This window comes from Carcharodon carcharias (genome assembly GCF_017639515.1).
Source record: "Carcharodon carcharias isolate sCarCar2 chromosome 27 unlocalized genomic scaffold, sCarCar2.pri SUPER_27_unloc_2, whole genome shotgun sequence".
Classification (NCBI taxonomy): Eukaryota; Metazoa; Chordata; class Chondrichthyes; order Lamniformes; family Lamnidae; genus Carcharodon; species Carcharodon carcharias.
Genome location: NW_024470635.1, coordinates 583,546 through 609,106, shown reverse-complemented (window position 1 = coordinate 609,106; position 25,561 = coordinate 583,546). Strand labels below are relative to the sequence as shown.

The 25,561-nt window shown below is 45.7% G+C and overlaps 1 protein-coding gene across 4 annotated transcripts; it reads right to left on the bottom strand.

Annotated features, from left to right (window-relative positions):
* Positions 1-10,716: 10,716 nt before the first annotated feature.
* LOC121273841 (zinc finger and SCAN domain-containing protein 2-like) lies at positions 10,717-24,778 on the bottom strand. Of its 4 annotated transcripts, XR_005942087.1 has the most exons (4): positions 24,702-24,778; positions 24,209-24,297; positions 15,771-16,311; positions 10,717-11,082 (listed from the first exon to the last, which is right to left on the bottom strand). XR_005942087.1 is itself a non-coding variant. In XM_041180980.1 (3 exons), exon 3 carries the CDS (start codon positions 23,158-23,160, stop codon positions 21,955-21,957), a length of 1,206 nt encoding a protein of 401 aa, XP_041036914.1. In that variant the 5' UTR covers positions 23,161-23,269; positions 24,209-24,297; positions 24,702-24,778; the 3' UTR covers positions 21,890-21,954. The 4 variants fall into 4 exon arrangements, 1 of the variants encoding a protein (XP_041036914.1); XR_005942086.1 differs by lacking the exon at positions 10,717-11,082 and having other exon boundaries at positions 15,635-16,311; XM_041180980.1 differs by lacking the exons at positions 10,717-11,082; positions 15,771-16,311 and adding an exon at positions 21,890-23,269.
* Positions 24,779-25,561: the final 783 nt, after the last annotated feature.

Genomic DNA, 25,561 nt, shown 5'->3' with positions numbered 1-25,561 from the left:
GTCCTGGATGTGACTACCAACAGCAATAACAGCGAAATCCAATCCTTGCAGTCACTTGTGAATTCACTGGTGTGACAGCAGGTTGGCTGACTGAGTGAATCCCTTCCCACACACAGTGCAGGTGAATGGCCTCTCCCCAGTGTGAACTCACTTGTGTACTTTAAGATTAGATGGAGACCTGAACCTCTTTCCACAGGCAGTGCAGCTGAATGGCTTCTCCCCAGTGTGAATTCACTGGTGTGATTTATGGCTGGCTGACTGAGTGAATCCCTTTGCACACACACAGCAGGTGAATGGTTTCTCCCCAGTGTGAACCCGCTGGTGTGCAGTGAGGTCAGAGGAATGCCTGAACCTCTTTCCACAGGAATTGCAGCTGAATGGCCTCTCCTCAGTGTGAATTTGCTGGTGTTTTAGCAGGTTGGAGGACACAGCGAATCCCTTCCCAAACACGGAGCAGGCAAATGGCCTCTCCCCAGTGTGAAATCGCTGGTGTCCACTCGGGTGGTATGAAGACCTGAACCTCTTACCACAGTAAGTGCAGCTGAAGGGCCTCTCCCCAGTGTGACCACACTGATTTGTCAGCAGAATGGATGACTGAGTAAATCCCTTCCCACACACAGAGCAGGTGAATGGCTTCTCTCCAGTGTGAATACGTTGATGGCTTCTCAGCAGGGATGGATAATTGAATCCTTTCCCACAGTCCCCACATTTCCACGGTTTCACCATGGTACTGGCCCCAATGTGAGTGTGTCAATGAATTTCCAGCTAGGATGGATAACTGAATAGCTTCACACCGTTCTCACATTTTCTCATCCACACACAGAACACGTGTACAGTTTCTCCCCACTGTGAATGGTACAATGTTATTTCAGGCTGTGTAACTAGTTAAAGTTCTTTCCGCAGTGAGTTCACTGGAACACTCACTCGGGTGTGTGGGTCTCAGTGCTTTCCTAGTCACGCTTTGAAATCTTTTCCCACAGACAGAACAGTCAAACACTTCTCCTTCTACATTCAAAGGCCAATGATGTTCAGGTCCTGATGAATCGAGTGACAGTGTCAGACCTTGACGTGATGTTTGGTTTGAGTTTCCCATCTACAAATCTTAGTACTTCATGATGTTTGTATCTGAAAATCCTTCCCTTCCAATACCCTGTGAAAGAGGTGAACAAAAGTAATTGCTTTCAGTCCAGCATGGAAATTAATAATTGACAAATCCAGTTACTGTGGAATATTTCTTCCTTTCGTCTCCCCTCACCACCACCACCCCACCCCCCCGCCCCCCCGACCCCAAGCTGTAAATCACAGTGTCACAAACTCTCTCTCCTCCCTGTGATGAAATCCAAACCCATCATACAATCTCCACCAATTCTTTGTTCCTCTCCTAGTTTTCTATCTCCCTCTGCTCTGGCTGGGTTCCCAACACTCGGCCCCTAGCCTTGTTGCTGTGGCATCTCAAGTGCTCATCTAAACAATGCTTAAATGTTGTGAGGGTTCCTGCCTCTACTACGCCCTCAGGCAATGAGTTCCATATACCCCCCACTCTCTGGGTGAAAAGAAATTTCTTCAAATCCACTCTGAAACTCCTGCCCCATACTTTATGATTTTTTGTGTTGTGTAGTTGTTGCTCACGATGTGGTCTCCTCTACACAGGGGAAACTAAATCCCAGTTGGGTGACTGCATTGTGGATCATCGCCATTCGGGCTGCAATCATGATCCTGAGCTTCCAACCATTTACTAGTTTAATTTCCACCCACTCCCACACTGACCTCGGCCTCCTGCACTGTTCCAATGAAACTCAATGGAAGCTCGAGGAACAGCAGCCCATCTCTGATGAGACAATTTACAACTTTCCAGACTGAACACTCATTTCAACAATTCCAGATCATAACCACAGCTTCCATTTTTTCACACAGTAGGTCATAGAGCCAGAGAGGCTTAGACTCAGGGACAGTGAAGGAACGACAATATATTTCCAAGTCAGGATGGTGAGTGACTTGGAGGGGCACTTCCAGGTGGTGGTATTCCCATGTGTCTGCTGCCCTTGTCCTTCTAGATGGTAGTGGTCATGGGTTTTGAAGATGCTGTTGAAGGAGCCTTGGTGAATTCCTGCAGTGCATCTTGTAGATGGTACACACTGCTGCTGCTGTGCGTCGGTGAATGTTTGTGGATGTGGTGCCAATCAAGTGGGCTTCTTTGCTCCGAATGGTATCAAGCTTCTTGAGTGCTGTGGGAGCTGCACTCATCCAGGCAAGTGGGGAGTATTCCATCAGACTCCTGATTTGTGCCTTGTAGATGGTGGACAGTATTTGGGGAGTCAAGAGGTGAATTACCCACTGCAAGATTCCTAGTCTCTGACATGCTCTTGTAACCACAGTATTTATGTGGCTAGTCCAGTTCAGTTTCTTGTCAATGGTAACTCCCCGGATTTTGATAGTGGGGGATTCAGTGATGGTAATGCCATTGCGTATCAAGGGGCGATGGTTGGATTCTCTCTTGTTGGAGATGGTCATTGCCTGACACTTGCGTGGTGCAAATGTTACTTGCCACTTGTCAGCCCAAGCCTGGATATTGTCCAGGTCTTGCTGCATTTGGTTATGGACTGCTTCAGTATCTGAGGAGTCGCGAATGGTTCTGAACATTCTGCAATCATCTGCGAACATCCCCACTTCTGACCTTATGATGGAAGGAAGGGCATTGATAAAGCAGCTGAAGATGGTTGGGCTGAGGATACTCTCCTGAAGAACTCCTGCAGTGATGTCCTGGAGCTGAGATGACTGAACTCCTGTGGGCTAGGATGACTCCAACCTGCAGAGGGTTTCACTCTGATTCCCATTGACTCCAGTTATGCTGAGGCTCCTTGATGCCACACTTGGTCAAATGCGGCCTTAATGTCAAGAACACTCACTCTCATGTCATCTCGGGAGTTCAGCTATTTTATCCATGTTTGAACCAAGGCTGAAATGAGGTCAGGAGCTGAGTCGGCCTGGCGGAATCCAAACCGGGCGTAAGTGAGCAGGCTATTGGTAAGGAAGTGCTGCGTGATAGCCCTGTTGATGACCCCTTCCATCACTTTAGTGATGATGCAGAGTAGACTGATGGGGCGGTAATTGACCAGGTTGTATTTGTCCTTCTTTTTGTGCACAGGACATATCTGATCAATTTTCCACTTAGCCAGGTAGATGCCAGTGTTGTAGCTGTACTGGAACAGCTTGGCCAGATTAAACAATTCTTAACCAAGACTTGTATAAAACAAGATGTTTACAGGAAGGGGTAACAGCAAAAAGAAAAACAACTTCTTCGCACAGTGAATCGGGGGTGGGGTATCGGATAATGTATCTGGGCTGGTCAGTGAGGATCCCCAAGATCCATCAGCCGTCTGCATGCAGTGGGGCCCTGGGGGAGGGGAGAATGGAACCATTCAGGACACAGCACAGGGTGGGAGGTCACCCTCCCCCCACTTTCCTGGTTACACAGACAATTCACCTTGGGCTGTCCCAAACCTGGTCAGGGCGGGGTGAAGGTGCCAGCTGGTATGTTGAGCTGTGAACTGGGCGGGGTTGGGGGGTTTCAGTGACAGGTCTGGGGCTATATCAGAGCAGGCATAGTCACTGCCCCCCCCTTTCCCTGTGGATGTTTCACTTGAGTTGTGTTGGTGAGTGTTCCTAAACTCTGTCTCACTATCCCGGGAATGGAGGTGGTTTGGAGGTTGCTGTGAGCGTTAGATTATATTGTTTCTCTTCATTCTTCCTGATTCTTCCACTCCCAGTTCCAGGCTGCATGTTCCGGTGAATGTGGGTGTTGGATGGTTGTTAGTCTATTATTCAGTAATAATGGTGGGTAATGGACAGCTGCGGTTTAAGAAGGCAGCTCACCATCAACTTTTCAAAGGCATCTCGGGATGGGCAATAAATATTCTGCTTCCCAGCGAAGCCCACATCTCATCAATAGCGGAGGGGTCAATAACCAGGGGGCATAGATTTAAGGTAAGGGGCAGGAGGCTTAGAGGGGATTTCAGGATTTTTTTCCCCAGAGGATGGGGGGTATCTGGAATTCACTGCGTGAAAGGGTGGTTGAGGTGGGAGCTCTCACAACATTTAAGAAGTCAGATGAACACTTGAAATGCCATAACACACAAGGCTGCGGCCAAGTGCTGGAAAATGGGATTAGTGTACATATGGTCTTGATGACCAGCGTGGTCACAATGGCCCAATTGCATCTTCCTGCACTGTGAAACTCTATGCCTCTATGCAGTTGAGAACAGAGAATTTGATCAGCTTGTATTTCTTAAAAGGATATTTGAATTGCTGACACTGGAATGTCAAACCTACTGATTTACTGAGACAAATTGTTTGCTGAAATCACCCACCACTTTACTGCTCTGATCCACTACTCCTTTAAAACTGTTCCCAATGCGTACACATCAAGGAAAATTTTTGACTGATTATGGAGCGCCTGTAAATAAGAAAGAAATTGGAATTGGTCAGAGATCAACCTTCTCCTCCCTCCCAGAAACATGATAGGGTCCCCCTTGTCCTCACTTATCACTCCACCAGCCTCTGCATTCAAAGGATCATCCTCTGCCATTTCCGCCAACTCCAGCATGATGCCACCACCAAACACATCTTCCCTTCACCCCCCCGGCGGCATTCCGTAGGGATCGTTCCCTCCGTGACACCCTGGTCCACTCCTCCATCACCCCCTACTCCTCAACCCCCTCCATGGCACCTCCCCATGCAACCGCAGAAGGTGCAACATCTGCCCCTTCACTTCCCCTCTCCTCACCACCCAAGCGCCCAAACACTCATTTCAAGTGAAGCAGCATTTCTCTTGCACTTTCCTCAATTTAGTCTACAGCATTCGTTGCTCGCAATGTGGTTTCCTCTACATTGGAGAGACCAAACGCAGACTGGGTGACCGCTTTGCAGAACACCTTTGGTCTGTCTGCAAGCATTACCCAGACCTCCCTGTCGCTTGCCATTTTAACACTCCACCCTGCTCTCATGCCCACATGTCCGTCCTTGGCTTGCTGCATTGTTCCAGTGAAGCTTGGCGGAACAGCACCTCATCTTCTGACTAGGCACTTTACAGCCTTCCGGACTGAATAATGAGTTCAACAATTTTAGATCATGAACTCGCTCCTCCATCCCCACCCACTTTCCGTTTTTTCCCCCTCCTTTTTGTTTTTTCCAATAATTTACATAGATTTTTCTTTTCTCACCTATTTCCATTATTTTTAAATGTATTTCCATCCATTGTTTTTATCTCTACCTTTTAGCCTTTTTCAATTCCTTCACCCCATCCCACCCCCACTAGGGCTATCTGTACCTTGCTTGTCCTGCTTTCTACCCTTAATTAGCACATTCCTTTAGATAATATCACCACCTTCAACACCTCTTTGTCCTTTTGTCTGTGACATCTTTTGGTTATCTCCACCTATCACTGACCCTGTGCCTAGCTCTTCATGTCCCAACCACCTCCCCACCCCATCTTAAACCAGCTTATATTTCATTCCTTTTCTATTTTTACTTAGTTCTGTTGAAGGGTCATAAGGATCGAAAAGTCAACTGTGCTCTTCACCGATGCTGCCAGACCTGCCTAGTTTTTCCAGTTATTTTTGTTTCTGTTTTGAATACAAATGGCCAGTTGTGTGGACGTCCATGCTGATCCCACACTGAACTCTTCAGTCAGAAGAAGACCCACAGAAAATGATCATGTCATTTACAGTTTAGACACACTAGAACAATGAGGAGTCTGCCCCAACATTATCCCTGTTCTCCAGATCAGGGAACTATACCTGTCTGTATTATTGCGGTGCTGTTAATAAAGTCAGTGTGAGACAATCTGTTGTCATGAGCTTGATTATCTGGTGCCTGAATCCACAAGATTCAATGGAGTCAACAAGATGAACAAGGAAACATATCACAGCCCAAAGATCCAGCTCAACATTCACAGGAGAAAGTCTGTTATCCAACCTCGAATGGGCAGAACAGAGAAAGATCCCAGCTGTAATGAACACTCAAATCATTTGTAAATATCTTTCAAATGCTGACAGGTTCCAGCTGTCAGGTTCCATCACATTGAAGTTAATGGAAGGTGAGAGCACGGTTAATCTAGAGCTTTGAAAAACACTAGTTAGAGCACAGCTAGAACACTGAGTGCAGTTGTAGTCAGCACATTACAGGAAGGATGTGATCACACTGGAGAGGGCATAGAAGAGATTTAGCTGGATGTTGCCAGGACTGGAGAATTTTAACCTTGAGGAAAGATTGTTTTCTTTGGAATAGAGGATGCTGAGGGGAGATTTAATTGATGTGCATAAAACGATGAGCGTACCAGGTAGAGTGGATAGGAAGGACCTATTTCATTAACAGAGAGGTCAGTATCCAGCGGGCAGAGATTTAAAGTAATTGGTGGGAGGATTAGAGGGGAGTTAAGTAATGTTTTCACTTGGGAGGTGATGGGGAACTTGAACTCACTATCTGAAAGGGTGGTAGAGGCAAAAATACTCACATTTTAAAAGTACTGGGGTATGCACTGGATGTGCTGTAACCTACTGGGTACGAACCAAGAGCTGGAAAGTGGGATTAGACTGGATAGCTCTTTTTCAGCCAGTACAGACATGATGGGCTGAATGGCCTCCTCTGTGCTGTAAATTTCTATGATTCTGTGCTGACAAGTAGTCCTCGTGTTTTTACCCGAGAAAGACCTCAGCCCAGCCATTTCCTCCAAGTGTTGTTATGATGGTTCAAGCTATGAGGTGCCGGGTATCGGGTGCAGCAGGAGCAGTAAATAAAATCGAGGTGTCAGTAAATACTGATAGTGTTTACCTGTATCTAGTTCCATTTTTATAAGTTCTGCTGAATGTGGCCCTCGCCCAGTGTCAGGATATTGGATCAGAGCCACCATGGAAAATGAATTTGACACCGGTGAGATAGACAATGTCAACCAGATCCTCAGTATCTCTGTAACCTCCTCCAGCCCCACAACCCTCTGTGTAAATACAAGGTGTTGTTCTTGGATCACACCCTGAGATAGACAATGTCAACCTGATTCCCCTCATCCACCAGCACAGCAACCTCTTCACAAAACACAAACAGGTTTTCTAAGGTGTGACATTCTTTTCCGGAATCCATATTGAGGATCTCTAATGGATCCTTCTCTCCCCCAGTGATCAGAAACAGAATCCATTAGGATTCCTTCAAGCATCTTCCCTGTGATTGTGGCCACACTGATGGGCCTGTCATTCACTGGCTCTGATTTTTCCCGGATTTGGAAAGTGGGAACACCATGAGCTACTTTCCGATCTTAGGGAACAATCGCTGACTCTGTTGAGCTGCTGAAGATATGGACAAGAGGCTCACAGGACACCCGTCACATCTCTTTAAACCCCCTTGGGTGGATATCATCTAGACCTGGAGCACCATCTAGTTTGAGATTTCCTATTCTCTCCAGGGTGACAATCCCTTTCTATTTTAATATTGATGATGTTACTGTCGACAGCACATCCCACAGCTGGAATCTGAGCATCATCCACAGGAGTGCAGACTGATGTGATAGTCATAGCCTGGCAATCTGATTCAATCTGTCCTCAACTGTCTTCCTTGCTGTGCATGGTGGTGGTAGAATTGGTTGAAACAGGGCCACGACGTGAACGCTTCTACCTTGGCCCCAACTAGTGAATGTGGAACTGAGCCACAGACTATGCAACATCTCCTGCAATGTCTATCGCTGGAGGAACCCTGCACTGTTGCAGATCTTGCCGAATTCAACAACAAGGCGCAAAAAATGTGTCCAGTTCTGACTGGGCCATGGATAGACTTTCAGTGGCTCAGAACTCCTTTTAACCATCTTCCCACTCCTGATGGAGCTGGAAAATCTTTTTCTGTTATTCCCACAATTATTCACCATCTTCTTTCCCAAAGATCTCTTCTCTAACGGCTGCTTTTCTCTCCCTCAGTTGTGGGTGATACTTGTCCCAATTCTCCTGGAAAATGAACCAGCTTGTTCCAAACTGAGTTCAATGTCAGTCAGTTCAGGGAGTCGGGAATCATTCACCCCTAGACCTACACTGAGAGGTAAAACCCCAGACAGTTCCTCAGTAAGGATTCCTCTGGTTCTTCACCATATATTAGTCAGGATACTGAAACACAGCTTTCTCCCAATCCACTCCTGGAGGGCCCACTCCCCGAGCCTCCAACCTTCAGCAGGTTAGGTGCTGGAGTTCCACAGCGGGAGTGATCCCAAAGTAACTGTGAGAATCGCACCCATGTGGATGTTCCGGGTTGGATATTTTTAGTTATCCTGGTGTCTAACAAACACACACATCAATATAACAGAGAATTCCAGGAAATATGCTGGAGATCAAATGTCTGTTGTATAATTGTCCCATCTGTTAACAGGAATCTCTGTAATTGTCCATCTGCCATTTTAATACTGAGTTTAATCAAGGTAGTTAAAAACAAATTTATCTTAAATGAGTTAACACCCGTCTTTCAATGGTGGATACAGTATAATTACCACAATCATTTTCAGACTGGAAACTTAAACCTGCTTTTCCCTTTCAGTCTGTAACAGATCACAGTTTTACATCAATCTCTGATTTGACAGCACATTTCCAGCATTCACCGTTGTTCTTCCTAACTCTAAACACAGTTGGAAAGGAGCCTCCTGTTCCGTGTCTAGGAGCTCTGAACCATGGAAGAGAGCGGCTGGGACACATTTCTTACACACCTCAGGATTAAGCCACACGGGGACTTTGCTGTCATTGAAGAGAGATGAGAAAGACCAAAGTGCTGTTTGTCCCTCTCAGTGTGACCCTGAAGGACTGTGTCCAGGTTGAAGTTCTGTTCCTGCTGTATGATCCACGACCCAGATTGTCCTTCCTGAGCTCCAGCCAGGTGATGTTAAACACCCAGTTGGGAAAGACAGAAATTTACAACAATGTGTTCAAAACAAAGCTGATTTGTTTGAAAGTTATCCAGAATATTAAACTCCAGCCCAGTTACAAGCACTTTTAACATCAGCAGAAACAAACCACAATTGTCAGAATGAACATGACTCTTGTCCTGGATGTGATTAACAGCAGCAATAACAACAGAATCCAACTCATTCAGTCACTTATGAACTCACTGGTGTATCAGCACATGGAGCAGGTGAACAGCCTCTCCCCAGAGTGAATGTATTTGTGTTTCAGCAGATCCATTTTGTTTTCAAATCTCCGCTCACAGTCAGAACTTTGAATAGGTTCCTTATCCGTGTGAACAAGTTGATGTGTATTGAGGTGGGACGACTGAATGAATCGCTTCCCACACCTGGAACAGGTGAGCAGTCTCTTCCCAGTGTGATTGTGCTGGTGCACACTGAGTTCACATGATCACCTGAACCCAGTCCCACAGTGAGAGCACCAAAACTGTCTGTTGTCAATGTGAACAAGTTGATGGCACGTCAGCATCACAGAACTTTTATAACATTCCCACAATACAGACATTTAAAAAATCTTCCTTCAGTGTGAACTCTCTGCTGTGTCAACAGGTTGATTGAATCAGCGAATCCCTTCCCACACATAGAACATGTGAATGACCTCTCCCCACTGTGAACCATCAGTGAATGTGGGTTGTTAAAGCTCGTGTCACAATCTAAATATTTAAAACCCTTCTCCAATCTGAACTTGGCAATGCAGGCTCGACAGAGAAAGATGTGAGGTCAGAGCTCAGACAAGGGGGAACTTTTGAAACAGTTTGTCCCGGTGGGTTAGTGGAAGGGAGAAAAGCAGCAGAGGCAGCTGATCGAATTGTCTCAATCTTAGTGACAAAGAAGCTCCATGAGCTCCTCACACTTGTTGTTGGAGGTGAGGATGAAGGAGACAGGGGAGAGGGAGAGCCCTTCAAAAGGAACAATTTTGTGTTTGACATATTAAAAATATTCAGCACACCGTGTGTTTAAGAAAAAAAGCCAATTTATTTGACTTTTACCCAGAATATTAGCCCCTAGAATTGGGCTGGGGTATATTAACATCAGCAGAAACAGACCCTAATGAACATGGTTCAGTCCTGGATGTGATTAACAGCAAAATCCAATCACTGTAGTCATTTGTGAGCTTGCTGGTGTCTCAGCAGGTGGGATGACAGAAGGAATCCCTTCCCACAGTCAGAGCAGGTGAATGGTCTCTGCCCAGTGTGAACTCGCTGGTGTAAAATGAGGGCAGACGACCACCTGAACCCAGTCCCGCATTGAGAGCACCTGAATGGTGTCTCGTCACTGTGAACACGTTGATGGGACATCAGTTCACTCGAACTTTTAAAGCGCTTCCCACAATCTGGGCATTTAAAAGGTCTCTCCCCAGTGTGAACTCACTGGTATGTCAGCAGGGTGGACAACTGAGTGAATCCCTTCCCACACTGGGAGCAGGTGAAAGGTCTCTCCCCACTGTGAATTTGCTGGTGTTCAGTGAGTTGAGATGATCGCCTGAACCCTGTCCCACAGTGAGAGCATCTGAATGATCTCTCATCAGTGTGAGTTCGCTGGTGTTTAATGAGTACAGGCGATTTCTTAAACCCACTCCCACAGTGGGGGCACATCCATATGAACACGTTGATGGCACATCAGAACATGGGAACTTTTATAGCACTTCCCGCAGTCTGGACATTTATATTGTCTCTCATCAGTGTGAAGTCGCTGGTGTGTCAGCAAGTTGTATGAATGCATGAATCCCTTCCCACACTTGGAGCAGGTGTATGGTCTCTCCCCGGTGTAAATTCGCTCGTGTCTCAGCAGGGTGGATGAATCAGTGAATCCCTTCCCACAATCAAAACAGGTGAACAGCCTCTCCCCAGTGTGACTGCACTGATGAGTTTCCAAATTGGATGGGTAATTGAATCCCTTACCACAATCTTCACTTTTCCATGGATTCTCCCCATTGTGACTGTATTTATGTCTTAACAGGCCAGATGTGAACGGTGCTTTTTCCTTCCATGTTCAAAATCTGATGATATTCAGGTTACAATAAATTGGGTGACCCCGTCAGATCCTGATGTGATGTTTGGTTTCAGTTTCCCGGCTGCAAATCCTCTCCTTCTAGAACTCTGTAAAATTGATTTAAAACAGAAAAAATGGAGTGAGAGAGAACCCACAAAAACACAAAGGCAGGTTGTGAAATTGAGCTGAATGAATCTGGGAATTTGTGGGGCCAGCACAAGGAAAAAGTGACCATGAAAACTGATGGATTGTCATAAAAACCCAACAGGTTCACTAATGTCCTTCAGGGACTAGAATATGCCAACAAAAATAAAAAATACCCAGAAAAATTAAGCAGGTCTGACAGCATCTGTGGAGAGGGACACAGTCAACGTTTCGAGTCCGTATGACCCTTCATCAGAACTAAGACATATAGAAACGAGATGAAATATATACTGGTATAAGGGGGTGGGACAGTAGAGCTCAATAGGGGGCCAGTGATAGTTGGAGGCCAAGAAGAGACTGCTAAAGATGTCATAGACAAAAGGACAAAGGGGTGTTGATGGTGGTGATATTATCTAAAGGATGTGCTAATAGGCACATTAAGGGAAGCAAGCTAGTGGCAGATGGCCCTGGTGCGGGTGAGGTGGGAGGAAGGGATCGAAATGGGCTAAAAGGTAGAGATGAAACAATAGATCGAAATACATTTAAAAATAGGAGGGAAAAGAAAAAAAGAGAATATGCCACCTGGTCTGGGTCTACACAAGATTCTGGCCTCTGTGACAGGAGAGAGAGAGAGGGAGAGGTGGGAGAGATGGGGGTGAAAGATTTTATTTTTCTACAATGCAATGAAAGCTTTGACAGAATCTCCCAAACCCTCAGCTTCCATCCCTAGAAGGACCAGGGTAGCAGGTGTATGTGAACACCATCACCTCCATTTACCCTCCAAGTCACGATCTATCCTTACTTGTCTGACATCCAGTACTGAGAAAGAGAAATTTCCTCCCTTTAAATATTGGGAAGACTGAAGCCATTTTCTTCAGTCTCTGTTACAAATTCCACTCCCTAGCCAAATTCCTTCTCCCTGACAACTGTCTGACACTGAACCAGACTGTTCACAACCATGATGAAATATTTCACCCCAAAATGAGTTTCCAACCACATATCCACATCATCACCAAGACTGCCTATTTCCACCTCAGTAACATCGCCCGACTCCACCCAGTCTCGGCTCATCTGCTGCTTAAACTCTTTGTTACCTCTCGACTTAACCATCCTAATGCACTCCCGGCCAACCTCCCACATTCAACCTCCCTGTTATCTTTGGATCATCTAAAACTCTGCTGCCTGTGTGCTTACTCGCATGAAGTCATGTTCACCCTTCACCCCTGTGCTCACTGACCTATAAAGGTTTCCCTTTCATAACCACCATGTTAAAATTCTCATCCTTGTTTTTCTCCATGGTTGTGATCATCCCTGTCTCTGTTATCTCCTCCAGCCACATATCCCTCCAAGATCTCTACACTCATCTAATTCTGGCCTCTTGAACACTCCCAATTTTAATCACTCCACCATTCTGTCATTTGCCTAGGCCACAGGCTCTGAAATGTCCTCCTTAAACCTCTCCATCTCACTTTTCCCCTTTAAGATTCTCCCTAAAACCTACTTCTTTGACCAAGCTTTTGGTCAGTGGCCCCAATATCTCCTTATGTGGCTCAGTGTCAAATGTTACTTTGTGACATTTCTGTGAAACGTCCTGGAAAATTTCATTATATTAAAGGCACAAAATAAAAACGAATTATTGTCATTGACTTGGACATATATCGTTGCTCTGCTTCATCAATAAGACATTGTAACTCAAAGCGTGAAGCAGTTTGATGGACAAGTTGTTCGAATTCTGTCATTGAAAAGTTACCAAAAACATTGCCCCTATAAAGATGTTGGCCGCGCATGCGCCCCGCTGCACATTGCCCCCAATAAAGATGGCGGCCGTTAACTAGGATCAGCAACTGGGGGAAAGCTGCGGTCTCGCTCGGTACAAACGGGGGCGACGGTCCCAGAGGGACCGGGACGTTCGCTTTTGGGATTTGTGGTTTACGCAACTTGTATACGAAACACCTCTGCTCACCCACCGGATCCATCGCTCCCTCCGCCCCGCTGATAGGCCTCTCACCGATTGCTGATCCGAAAAAGAACCTCTCCAGCTCCATTACACACACTGCGCATGCTTCACTCCCAGCCCAGCCCGTTTCACTCCGATTGGTTGGAGTACCAGCCGGGCCTACAGTCCAACCCCCTCTTCCTATTGGTCCGGAACTGCCGTCAATCAGCCGAGGATTAGACGGTTTCAGATGGTGAGAGCAGCCACAGCCTCAGCCTGACTTGCTGATTCTTGGCACCATTTTCTGTTTGGGAATTAGAGCTGGAGATGGATGGTCAGTTCCCCTCTGACTAGCCGGGGGGGATTCACACTCATTTCCCTAGTGCACTGATTATCACGTTTACTTTACATGAGAAAGTCCCGGGTTTAATCAAGGCTGGAAGCTTTGTGCTAACAATTGTTTTTTTTTAATTCATTCCTGAGATGTCAGATTTCCAAGATTTTGACTCAGCGACAGTGAAGGAAGGGCGCTATATTTCCAAGTCAGGATGGTGAGTGACTTGGGGGGGAGCTTCCAGGTGCTGGTGTTTTCATCTGTCTGCTGTCCTTGTCCTTCTCGATGGGAATGCTCGTGGGTTTGGAAGGTGCTGTCAAAGAAGCCTTGGTGAATTCCTGCAGTGCATCTTGTAGATGGTACATGCTGCTGTTACGGTGCGTCGGTATTGAGGGAATGAATGTTTATGGAAGAGGTGCCAATTCACCAAGGCTCCTTCGACACCGTCTTACAAATGCACACTACTACCATCTAGGACAAGGGCAGCAGACACATGGGACCACCACCACCTGGACGTTCCTTTCCAAGCCACACACCATCCTGACTTGGAAATATGTCGCCCTTCCTTCACTGTCACTGCGTCAAAATCCTGGAACCCCCTTCCTAACAGGGCTGTGGGTGTACCTACACCACATGGACTGCAGTGCTTCAAGATGGCAGCTCACCACCACCTTTTCAAGGGCAACTTGGGATGAGCAGTAAATGCTCGCCCAGCCAGCGAAGGCCACATTCCATGAAAGAGTAATTTTAAAAAATTGAGCGGGTTGCTTTGTCCTGGATGGTGTCGTGGTCTTGGGCGCTATTGGAGCTGCACTCATTCAGGCAAGTGGAGAGTATTGCATCACGATCCTGACTTGGTGGACAGGCTTTGGGGAGTCAGGAGGTGAGTTACTCATCGCAGGATTCCTAGCCTCTGACATGCTCTTGTAGCCACAATATTTATGTGGGCGGTCCAGTTCAGTTTCAGGACATTGATGGTTGGAGATTCGGCGGCAGTAGTGCCATATCAATTCTGTGATTGACACACCAACTATCCTGCCATTTTTAATCTGTTTTAAATAATTACATTAATCATTTATTTATATTTTTTTTTAGACATTTTATTAACTTTACCTCCAATTTGAATACTATTTGAAAGCTTAAGAATACAATAGGCCTTAACCACTCACCAGATACTCACCAAGCAGCTAGCTCCTTTCCCTGTAGGAGACTAAGATCCAATTCCTAAAGTGTGAGAAAGATAGAGAAAGAACATCTCCTCCCTTCACTTCATCGAACTTTCCCGCTCACCAAACTCCAAGTATGCATTCATTTTCCTTTGCTGCACGATAGAGGCCTATAACTCTTTTGAGTACAAACACGTTTCCATCTGGTCCTATTCAGATGAAGTTACATTATTTCATAGTTTGCCATTGTGAGATTTGAACTCTTGATAATCTTTTAAATTAACTCTTGATAATCTTTTAAATGAAACACGTTTCTATCTGTCTTCAGATGAAGTTACATTGTTTCATAGTTTGCCATTGTGAGATTTGAACTCTTGATACTCTTTCGAGTACAAACCTGTTTCCATCTGTTTCAGATGAAGTTACATGTTTCACAGTTTGCCATTGTGAGATTTGAACGCTTGATCTTGGTGTTACAAGCCCAGTACCATAACCACTTGGCTATTTAGGCCAAGCTTAGAGATTATAACTCTTTCGAGAACAAACACGTTTCCATCTGTTCCTATTCAGATGAAGTTACATTGTTTCATAGTTTGCCATTGTGAGATTTGAACTCTTGATCTTAGGGTTACAAGCCCAGTACCATAGCCACTTGGCTAGTTAGGCCAAGCAAAGTTTATAGTTTTTGCCAGTGTGAGATTTGAACTCTTGATCTTGGGGTTACAAACCCAGTACCATAACCACTTGGCTATTTAGGCCAAGCTGATAGAGGCCTATATTTATAGCCAACTGAACTGGGGCTGGAGTAACCAGATTCACCCAGTTAGCTAATTAACTACTCAGCACTCGCAGCAGAGAGTGAGTCTAAGCTGCAAGAAAAAAAACTTAGCCTGCTTACACTGTACTTTCCAGTTACTGCTAATGGAGTAAAGATTAACAGCAGGAGGGGGGAATGTGGAGCTGAAGCCACAATCAGATCTGCCATGATCTTACTGAACGGCTGAGCAGGCTAAAGGGGTCGAATAGCCTCCTCCTGCCACCTAATTCATATGTTCAATACAGTGTGTTTAATACAAAACTGATTTATTTGACTTTATTCAGAATGATAACTGCAATAATTGGGCCGCAGTTTATTAACCCCAGCAGAAACAGACAACTATGAACATGGTTCAGTCCTGGATGCAATTAACAGCAAAATCCAATCACTGTAGTTACTTGTGAGCTCGCTGGTGTCTCAGCAGGTGGGATAACTGAGTGAATCCCTTCCCACACTTGGAGCATGTGAACGGTCTCTCCTCAGCGTGAATTCGCTGACATGTCAGCAGGGTAGATGACTGAGCGAATCCCTTCCCACAATCGGAGCAGGTGAATGGTCTCTCCCCAGTGTGAATTCGCTGATGTGTCAGCAGGTTGGATAACGGCGTGAATCCCTTCCCACACTTGGAGCAGCTGAACGGTCTTGCTCCAGTGTGAGTGCGCCAATGAGTTTTCAGCAGTGATGGGTAATTGAAACCCTTTCCACAGTCCCCACATTTCCATGGTTTCTCCCTGCATTTATGTTTTGACAGGTCGCATGATCAGCTGAAGCCTTGTCCACATACAAAACACGTGTACGGTTTCTCCCCATTGTGAACGGTCCTTTGTCCCTCCATGTTCAAAATCCAATGATATTCAGGATAAAATAGGCGACTCTTTCAGACACTGATATGATGTTTGCTTTCCGATCCCCGACTGTAAATCCTCTCCTTCTCATACCCTGTATAATTGAGTTAAATGAGAAAAAAAGGGAGTGAGAGAGAACCCACAAAAACACAAAGGCAGGTTGTGAAATTGAGCTGAATGAATCAGGGAATTTGTGGGGCCAGCACTAGGAAAAAGTGACCATGAAAACTGCTGGATTGTAATAAACATCCAACTGGTTCACTAATGTCCTTCAGGGAAGGGAACCTGGTACACGATCTGGGTATAAACAAAACCCTGGCTTCTATGGGAGAGACAGACATAGGTCAGAGAGGCATTGGGTAAAGCAGAGGGATTTCATACATCTATCACTCAACCAGAGCTTGACAGAATCTCCTGAACCACTAACCTCCACCACCTAGGAGGACCAGGGTAGCAGGTGTATGTGAACACCATCACCTCCAAGTCACACACCATCCTGGCTTGTCTGACATCCAGTACTGAATGAACAGAAATTTCCTCTATTTAAATATTGGGAAGACTGAAGTCATTGTCTTCAGTCCCCACTACAAACTCCACTCCTGAGAAAATGACTCCATTCCTCTCACTGACAACTGTCTTTGGCTGAACCAGACTACTCACAACCATGGTGAAATATTTTACCCCAAGAATGAGCTTCCAGCCACATATCCACATCATCACCAAGACCGTCTATTTCCACCTCAGTAACATCACCCGACTCCAGCCCAGTCTCAGCTCATCTGCTGCTGAAACTCTCATCCATTTCTTTATTCCCTCTAAACTTAACTATCCTAACGCACTCCCGGCCGGCCACCAACGTTCAACCTCTCTGTAATCTTGAGGTCATCCAAAGCTCTGCTTCCCGTGTGCTTACTTGCACCAAGTCTTGTTCACCCATCATCCCTGTACTCACTGACCCACAAAGGAGCAACAAAATGTTGAATTTTTGATCATTTCAAATTCCTCCATGGTCTCGTCCCTCCATGTCTCTGTAATTCCCTCCAGCCTCACAATCCTCCCATATACCTTCACCTCATTTCGCTCCGGACACCTGACAATTCCCAATTTTAATTGCTCCAGTTTTGGTCACAGCAGCTGCACATTGCCCCTATAAAGATGGTGGCCACACATGCGCACAGCTGCCCATTGCCCCTATAAAGATGGCGGATACACGTGCGCACTGCCGCCCATTGTCCCTGATAATTAAAAGATGGCGGCTGTTAAACGGGCTGAGATCGGGAGAAATGATGCAGCCACCAAATCTGTGCAGATGTTGGACTAGAAACTTCTTATTCGCGTCTTGAGGCCTCCAGCAAGTGTTTATGAAAACCCTCCACTCACTTGGCGGCTCCATTTTTCCCTCACCCACCCGCTGGCTCGATTCCTCCGCTCTCCTCACTGATCCGACACGGCCGCCTCTGTCCTTCCAGCACCGGACTGCGCATGCTCCTGTCAATGCCTGGCACTGCGCCTGCGCAAGGAGCCCCCAAGGTGAAGATCGAAAATAAAAGTAAAACCTTGCAGATGCTGGAAATCTGAAACAAAACCAGAAAACGCTGCAAAAGCTCAGCAGGTCTGACATCATCTGTGGAGAGAGAAACAAAGTTAACATTTCGAGTCTGAAGAACGGTTATATGGACTCGAAACGTTAACTTTTTTTCTCTCTCCACAGATGCTGTCGGACCTGCTGAGTTTTTCTGGTCTTTTCTGTTGAAGATAGAGCATTTTCATGGTCTCGGTGCATGCTGGGTAATGTTCCGCCATTGAGGGGAAACACAGTTGAATACAGAATCACATTTTGTGATCCGATTTGGATTGGAGGTATAGAGGTAAAATCATTAAGTCAATTTATACAGCAGCCAAGTGCACGGGAGGGGAACCTGTCCCCTGGTCTGTGTCCCGATATGATGAGAGAGAGGAATGGGCAGGGTGATGAAGAACGATTTTACACATCTGTTCCCTCTCTTCCCTTCATCCGATACACTGTGTGTCACTATGGGCATGGGCGATCTTCCTTAACACCGGGGTCTTTGCTACTGTGTGTTCATTGTCCATCCATGTCACTCCCCATTTTCCGACCCATTAAATTTATATCATTGTATGGAATAAAGAGGATCGACCAAAACCTGCTAGATGTGCCAATCGCACTGATATAAATAAACAATCTCCACTGGTGGGGGAATCAAGAAAAAGGGGCCATCAACCTAAATTTAGAACTTGGGCACTCACCAGTGCAATCAAACAGAAATCCTTCACACAAAGTGGAGTAGAAATGTGGAACTCTCTCCAAAAAAACGCGATGGATGGTGAGGGTCAATTGGAGTTTACAAGACTGAAATAGATTTTTGTTCACTAAGTGTTTCACAGGATATGGAATGAAGGTGGGTAAATGGAGTTCTGATACAAATCAGCCCACATCTATCTGAGTGGTGGAGCAGCTTTCAGGGGCGAATGCCCTCCTCCTGTTCTTGATAGTCCTGTGATTCACACAGAAATGTCCCAACAGAGTGAAATCCCACTAGATCCCAGCACATACTCAGCGGGAAACCCAGGTCAAGGACAAACTCAGTGTGTCCACTCTGAGCCTAATTTGCTGCTCCCTCTGTGACCAGCACTATCTGCAGCACCTGCACACGGAAGTGGGATTTCAAAGGAAGGAAGGAACCTGTCGGCATTCAAAACATATTGACAAAGAATCCAAGGGCATCACGAGAGTTGGGATCTTTCTTTATTCTCGGGGATTTGGACATCAGACTGTGTCCTATCGATATGGAGCTGCATGGTAGAGCTGGTATCATCTTTGAAAGAGCTGCCAATTAGTCCCACTCCCTGCCCTTTTCCTCAGAACCCTGCAAAGTTTACCTTTTCATTAGAGATCCAATTTAATTTAGAAAGTTACTGATGAATCTGCTTCCACATTTCAGGTAGTACATTCCAGATCATAACTCACTGAGTAAATTTTGTTTTCTCTTCTCCTCTCTGTATTTTTGCCAATTACTTGACATTATCTGTTTACTTTTCACCTTTTGTTAAACACATTTACTGAGTAGATTCAGATTTAAACTTGAACCAGTTTTATAGGCGTGCTGCCCTATTTACACATCGAAGGTGGGAGAGAAGCTGTGGGGAACACACAATGGACATTTTAAAGAAATCAAGGAAGCACCACACTGTGTGCTTGAAATGAAGCTGATTTATTTGACACATATCACAACGTGAAATTCCCACCATTATGTGGGCAGTTTTTGTTTCCTGTCACTCAGTCAACTTTTCAGGCTGGAGGAAGGTTTGTAGTGGAGTTCCCCAGGGGTCAGTGTTGGGTCCCATGCTTTTCCTGATGTATATTAATTACCTAGATCTTGGTGTAAAGAGAAAAAGTCTAAAGGTAGCAAAGGAATGGTTTAAGCAGCAGATGAACTGGGTTGGGTTGGAGACAGGTGACATAATGGAGATTGAAATATCTGGTATTAGTGATGGTGTGGATATGTGGTCAGAAACTCATATTGTTGCAGGCAGAGTGGTTCAGACTCAGACACTTCCCGGAGAGAAGGATGGACTCGGTAGTTAGGGAACTGAATTTGTAGTGATGACCAAAGACAATGGCTTTGGTCTTCCCAGTACTGGATGTGGGATAAGCAGTTTGATAATTTAGTAACAGTGGAGGAATGGAGAGGGATGGTGGTGAGGTTCCTTCACTGTCACTGGGTCAAACTCCTGGAACTCCCTCACTAACAGCATTGTGGGTGCACCTACACCACATGGACTGCAGTGGTTCAAGAAGGCAGCTCACCACCAGCTTCTCAAGGGCAATTAGGGATGGGCAATAAATGCTGGCCCAGCCAGAGAAGCCCACATCCCATGAATGAATAAAAAGCAAGGAAGAGCTGGACATTGTCATTGTACATGTGAAAACTAATGTGGAGCTTTAGGACAATGTTGCCTCGTGGCAACATGTAGATGAGAAATAGGAGGGGCCAAGGATAAAGCCTTGGGTTCACCAAGTTCAATGACTTTGGAGAGGAAAGGGAGGTTGGTGATGGGGCAATAGTTCTTTCTTCATCAATCATGAAATCCACTTTTAAACCTATGGCCCTGTGTCCTCAATTGGCAGTCTGTGGAAATTGTAACATTGAGGGTACATAATGTTCCCATGCTTGTTGTATAGGTTCCTGACTCGTAACAAGGGTGGGACCTTCTTGGATTGGCTGTGATAGGGTCACCAGGTCAGTTCAAACATCAGTGAACCACAGTTTGGAGGCAGCCAGTTTCAGGGAGTCAGCCAGCAGGTGTGACAGAGACAGGCCGAGGTCTCAGTTAAGTTAAAGAGATACCCACGTGCAGCAGATTTTAAAGCGGTCCAATGGAGTAAAGGTACCTCTTTGCAGCAGTGATGTTCTGCTTGGCCTGGCCAAAGACCTGAAAGTGTGCTTGGAAGGTGAAGCTTGAGGTTACTCGGAAATAAAGGGGAATCTCAGAAAGCAGGGTTGAAATCCGGCAAGGTGAGTCATTGTTGAAGCTGTCCGAGTAGGGAGTGACTTTTGGAAAGAATTGCAAGGAAAAATATTCAAAAGTGGAGATTTGAAACCCTCGTGACAAAGGCAAAGTTTCAGTGAGATTGGTTGGCTCACAATGTGGGCCATTGTGGGTTGTTGGGAAATCCATGGAATCTGTTTTGGTTGCATCTGTCATTTACTCTATAGCATTGTGAGTCCGACTACAGGTCATGTTAATTCACATGTACCTCACGCTTACCCTGGATGTTAGAGTATAAGGTAGTTTTTGTCAACTATTTTATGATTTTAGAAGTTGTAAAATTTGCTTTTTTCTATTTAAAAACCATTGTAATCTTGTAGCTTTATTCTAAAAGCAGGTGTCTTGAATGTCAAACTTATGACTAATACTTTAAGCAAAACGTTTTTGGTCCCTAAGTGGATCCTACCATCATCTTGAAGAGCAGTGGTGGGGGTGGGGGAGGGGGGTGCGGTGGGTGATGTGGAGGAGGTTCTGGCTAAGGAAGGTAAAGGCTTGTGAAAGTTAACATGGTGCTTTTGGATGATGCCACCGAGCGGCAGCATGTAGAGGAGAATGGGAGGGGCCAAGTCCTTGAGGGATTCCAAGTACAAGGGCTTTGGAGAGGAAACGGTGGTTGGAGATGGGGGAGTGAGTTTGCAAAGATGGTGGGGGTCAAGGATTGTCCATTTTTAGGATGGGTGCTCACAGTGGATTTCAAGGCAAGAGGGACAGTGCCAGAAGAGAGAGAGAACCATTAACAATATCAGCTAACAGGCAGAAGTTGGATGGTCAGCAGTTTAGTGAGAATCAGGTCAAGGGAGCAGAAGGTGGGTCTCATGGACAAGATGAGCACTGAGAGGGAGAGAAATTCAGGACTCAGACAAGGGGAAGTTTTAGAGACAGTTTGCCCCAGTGGGCGAGTGGAAGGGAGGGAAGCAGCAGAGGCAGCTGATTGGATTGTCTCAATCTTAGTGACAAAGAAGCTCCATGAACTCCTCACACTTGTTGGGGGTGAGAATGGAGGAAACAGAGGAGAAGGAGAGCCCTTCAAAAGGAATAAACTTGTGTTAGACATTAAAAGATTCAACACATTTTGTTAAAAAGACTTGACATTCTGTCTGTTTAATATGAAGATGATTTATTTGATTTTATCCAAATATTAACATCTGTAACTGGGCACCTGTAGTTACTTGTGAACCCGCTGGTGTTTCTGCAGAGTGGATAACTGAGTGCATCCCTTCCCACATACAGAGCAGGTGAATGGTCTCTCCCCTGTGTGAATGCGCTGGTGTACAGTGAGGTTAGATGATGTTTTGAACCCAGTCCCACAGTAAGAGCACCTGAACGGTTTCTCATCAGTGTGAACTCGCTGGTGTACAATGAGGTCAGCTGATCGCCTGAACCGGGTCCCGCAGTGAGAACACCTGAATGCTTTCTTGTCAGTGTGAACGTGTTGATGGTATTTCAGTTCCTGGGAACTTTTAAAACACTTCCCACAGTCGGGGCATTTAAAAAGTCTCTCATCAGTGTGAACCCGCTGGTGTGTCAGCAGGTGGGAAGACTGAGTGAATCTCTTCCCACACACAGAGCAGGTGAATGGTCTCTCCCCACTGTGTATTCGCTGATGTACAGAGAGTTGAGATGATTGCCTGAACCCAGTCCCACAGTCAGAGCACCTGAACGGTCTCTCATCAGTGTGAACACGTTGATGGAACATCAGTTTGCTGGAACTTTTATAGCACTTCCCACAGTCTGGGCATTTAAAAAGACTCTCGTCAGTGTGAACTAGCTGGTGTGTCAGCAGGTCAGTTGACTGAGAGAATCGCTTTCCACAGTCAGAACATGTGAATGATCTCACCCCAGTGTGAGTTTGCTGGTGTCTCATCAAAGTGGATGACTGAGTGAATCCCTTCCCACAGTCAGAACAGTTGAACGGTCTCTCTCCAGTGTGAACTCGCTGGTGTCTCAGCAGGTGGGGTGACTGAGTGAATCCTTTCCCACACTCAGGACAGGAGAATGGTCTCTCCCCAGTGTGAACTCGCTGGTGTTTTAGCAAGTTGGATGAATTAATGAACCCCTTCCCACACTCGAGGCAGGTGAATGGCCTCTCCCCGGTGTGAACTCGTTGGTGCGTGAGCAGGTCTGTTGAATTAATGAATCCCTTCCCACACTCAGAGCAGGTGAACGGCCTCTCCCCGGTGTGACTGCCCTGATGAGTTTCCAGCTGAATTGGATTATTGAATCCCTTCCCACAATCCCCACATTTCCATAGTTTCTCCCTGTTGTTCCTGCATTTATGTTTTGACAGGCCAGATGATCGGCTGAAGCCTCGTCCACACACTGAACACGTGTATGGTTTCTCCCCACAGTGAATGGTCCTTTTTCCTTCCATGTTCAAAATCCAATGATATTCAGGTTACGATAAATTGGGTGACTCCGTCAGATCCTGATATGATGTTTGGTTTGAGTTTCCTGACTGCAAATCCTCCCCTTCTAACACCCTGTGAAATTGATTTAAAACAGAAAAAAGGGAGTGAGAGAGAACCCTCAAAAACACAAAGGCAGGTTGTGAAATTGAGCTGAATGAATCTGGTAACTTGTGAGGCCGGCACTCGGAAAAAGTGACCATGAAAACTGCTGGATTGTCAAAAAAACCCAACTGGTTCACTAATGACCTTCAGGGAAGGGAACCGGGCACCCAGTCTGGGCCGACACAAGACTCTGGCCTGTATTGATGGAGAGATAGAGAGAGATAGGGGGAGAGATAGAGAGAGATAGGTGTAGCAGGTGGCAAAAGAGAGAGATTATATGTATGTATGTATATGCCATTCTGAAGGACCAGGGAAGCAGGTGTATATGAACATATACCATCCTGACATCCAATACTGGATGAACCAGAAATTTCCTCTATTTAAATATTGGGAAGACTGAAGCCATTGTCTTCAGTCCCCACTACAAACTCAATTCCCTAGCAACCGACTGCATCCCTCTTCCTGGCAAAAGTCTGAGATTGATTCAAGCTGTTCACAACCATGGGGAAATATTTCCCAAGATGAACTTCCAGCCACATATCCACATCATCACCAAAACCGCCTATTTGCACCTCAGTAACATTGCCTGACTGCAGCCCAGTCTCAGTTCGTGTTTCCAAAGCTCTAATGCATTCCTTTATTATGCCAAGAATTCTATCACACTTCTGGCCAGCCTCCCACATTCAACCTGTCAGGTAATTGAGGTTATCCAAAGCTCTGCTGCCTAATGCCCACTGCGCTAAGTCCCATTCACTCACCCATCACCCTGTCCTCACTGACCTACACAGGCTCCGGTTAAAATGCAAATCAATTGAATATTCTAATCCTTGTTTTCAAATCTTGCTTTGCCCTATTTCCCTTCACACAGATGTTTGAATGTTTAGGCACAGATAACACAGACAAACATACATTCAGGTTCTGATGAATCGAGCAGCTCTGCCAGGTTTTGATCTGATGTTTAGTTTGAGTTTCCAACCTTCTTCTGCTCTTCTAATACCCTGTAAAAAAAAAATCCATCACTGTCAGTCCAGCAGAGAAATTGAGAAGAGACAAACATTTCTCTTGGTTTGAGTTTGCTGTGTGTAAATCCTCCTCTTCTAACTCCCTGTAAAAGGAGTTTCCAAAATCCATCCGTCAGTCCGGGGTAGAAATGCACAACATTCTCTCCTCCTGCTACCAGGACCAGGGGATGACCGCGCATGCGCCATGCTGGACATTCGCTCCCTAAAGATGGCGGCAGCTAACCTGGGCCTCCAGGCGGGAGATGCGCGTACCGCAGTTTTGGTGAAAGTGCCGGAACGGTAGCTTCTTATTCCGCGTTGTCGTCATCCACTGGGTGTTTATGAAGCCTCCCCACCCACTCTGCCCACTCTATTACCCTTCTACAATCGGCCGTTTATACCTGTTTGCGGAGCCGCCATCACCACTTCCCTGTGGCTGCAGTGCACACTCTGGTTATGGTCCAGTTGGAAACCTCCATCGCGCATGCTCAGTTCACCACCGGCCAATGCGCCTGCGCAGGCTACGCCTACAGTGAGGATAGGGCACGTTCTGTCTCGCTGCGAATGCTGGATCAGAGCCCCGCCATTGAAACCTGATACTGTTGAATTTACAATTATATTTTGCGATCTAATTACGATTGGAAGCATAGTGCCAAGATATAAAATTATTAAAGTAACGAACATAACAACCATAGTGCAGAAACACCATAGAACAAGACCTGATAGTTAGATATGAACTCACTGGAATCTCAGCGGCTGTGATGAACAGGCGATTATTTTTTCCTCATACATGGAACTTTTAAACTGTGACCTTCCAGTAAGAAAGTGCCGATTGTGGATCAAATGCTTTCAACTTTTAAAGCTGCAGTGTTAACAAGTGGTGAAACTGAATAAACCCGATCGCACAAATGAAGTATCTGAATGGTCTCGCTCTGTTGTGACTGTGCTGCTGTGTCAATAAATAGTATGACTGCATGAATCCATTTCCACTTTCATCTGGTGAACTTCCTGTTCACGATGAGATTTTATCCATGGGTTTCCAACTTTGAAGCAGATCTCAAACACTTCTGGCAATGAGTTCCAGATCCACAACACCCTTTAGTTAAATATCTGCAAAATACTGCAGATTCTTGATATCTGAAATAAAAACAGAAAATGCTGGAATTCCCATCAGACCTGGTATGTCTGGAGAGAGAAAAACATAGTTTACATTTCAGGTCTTTGATCTCACATCAGACTGCAGTGTATCAGTGCACAGTCA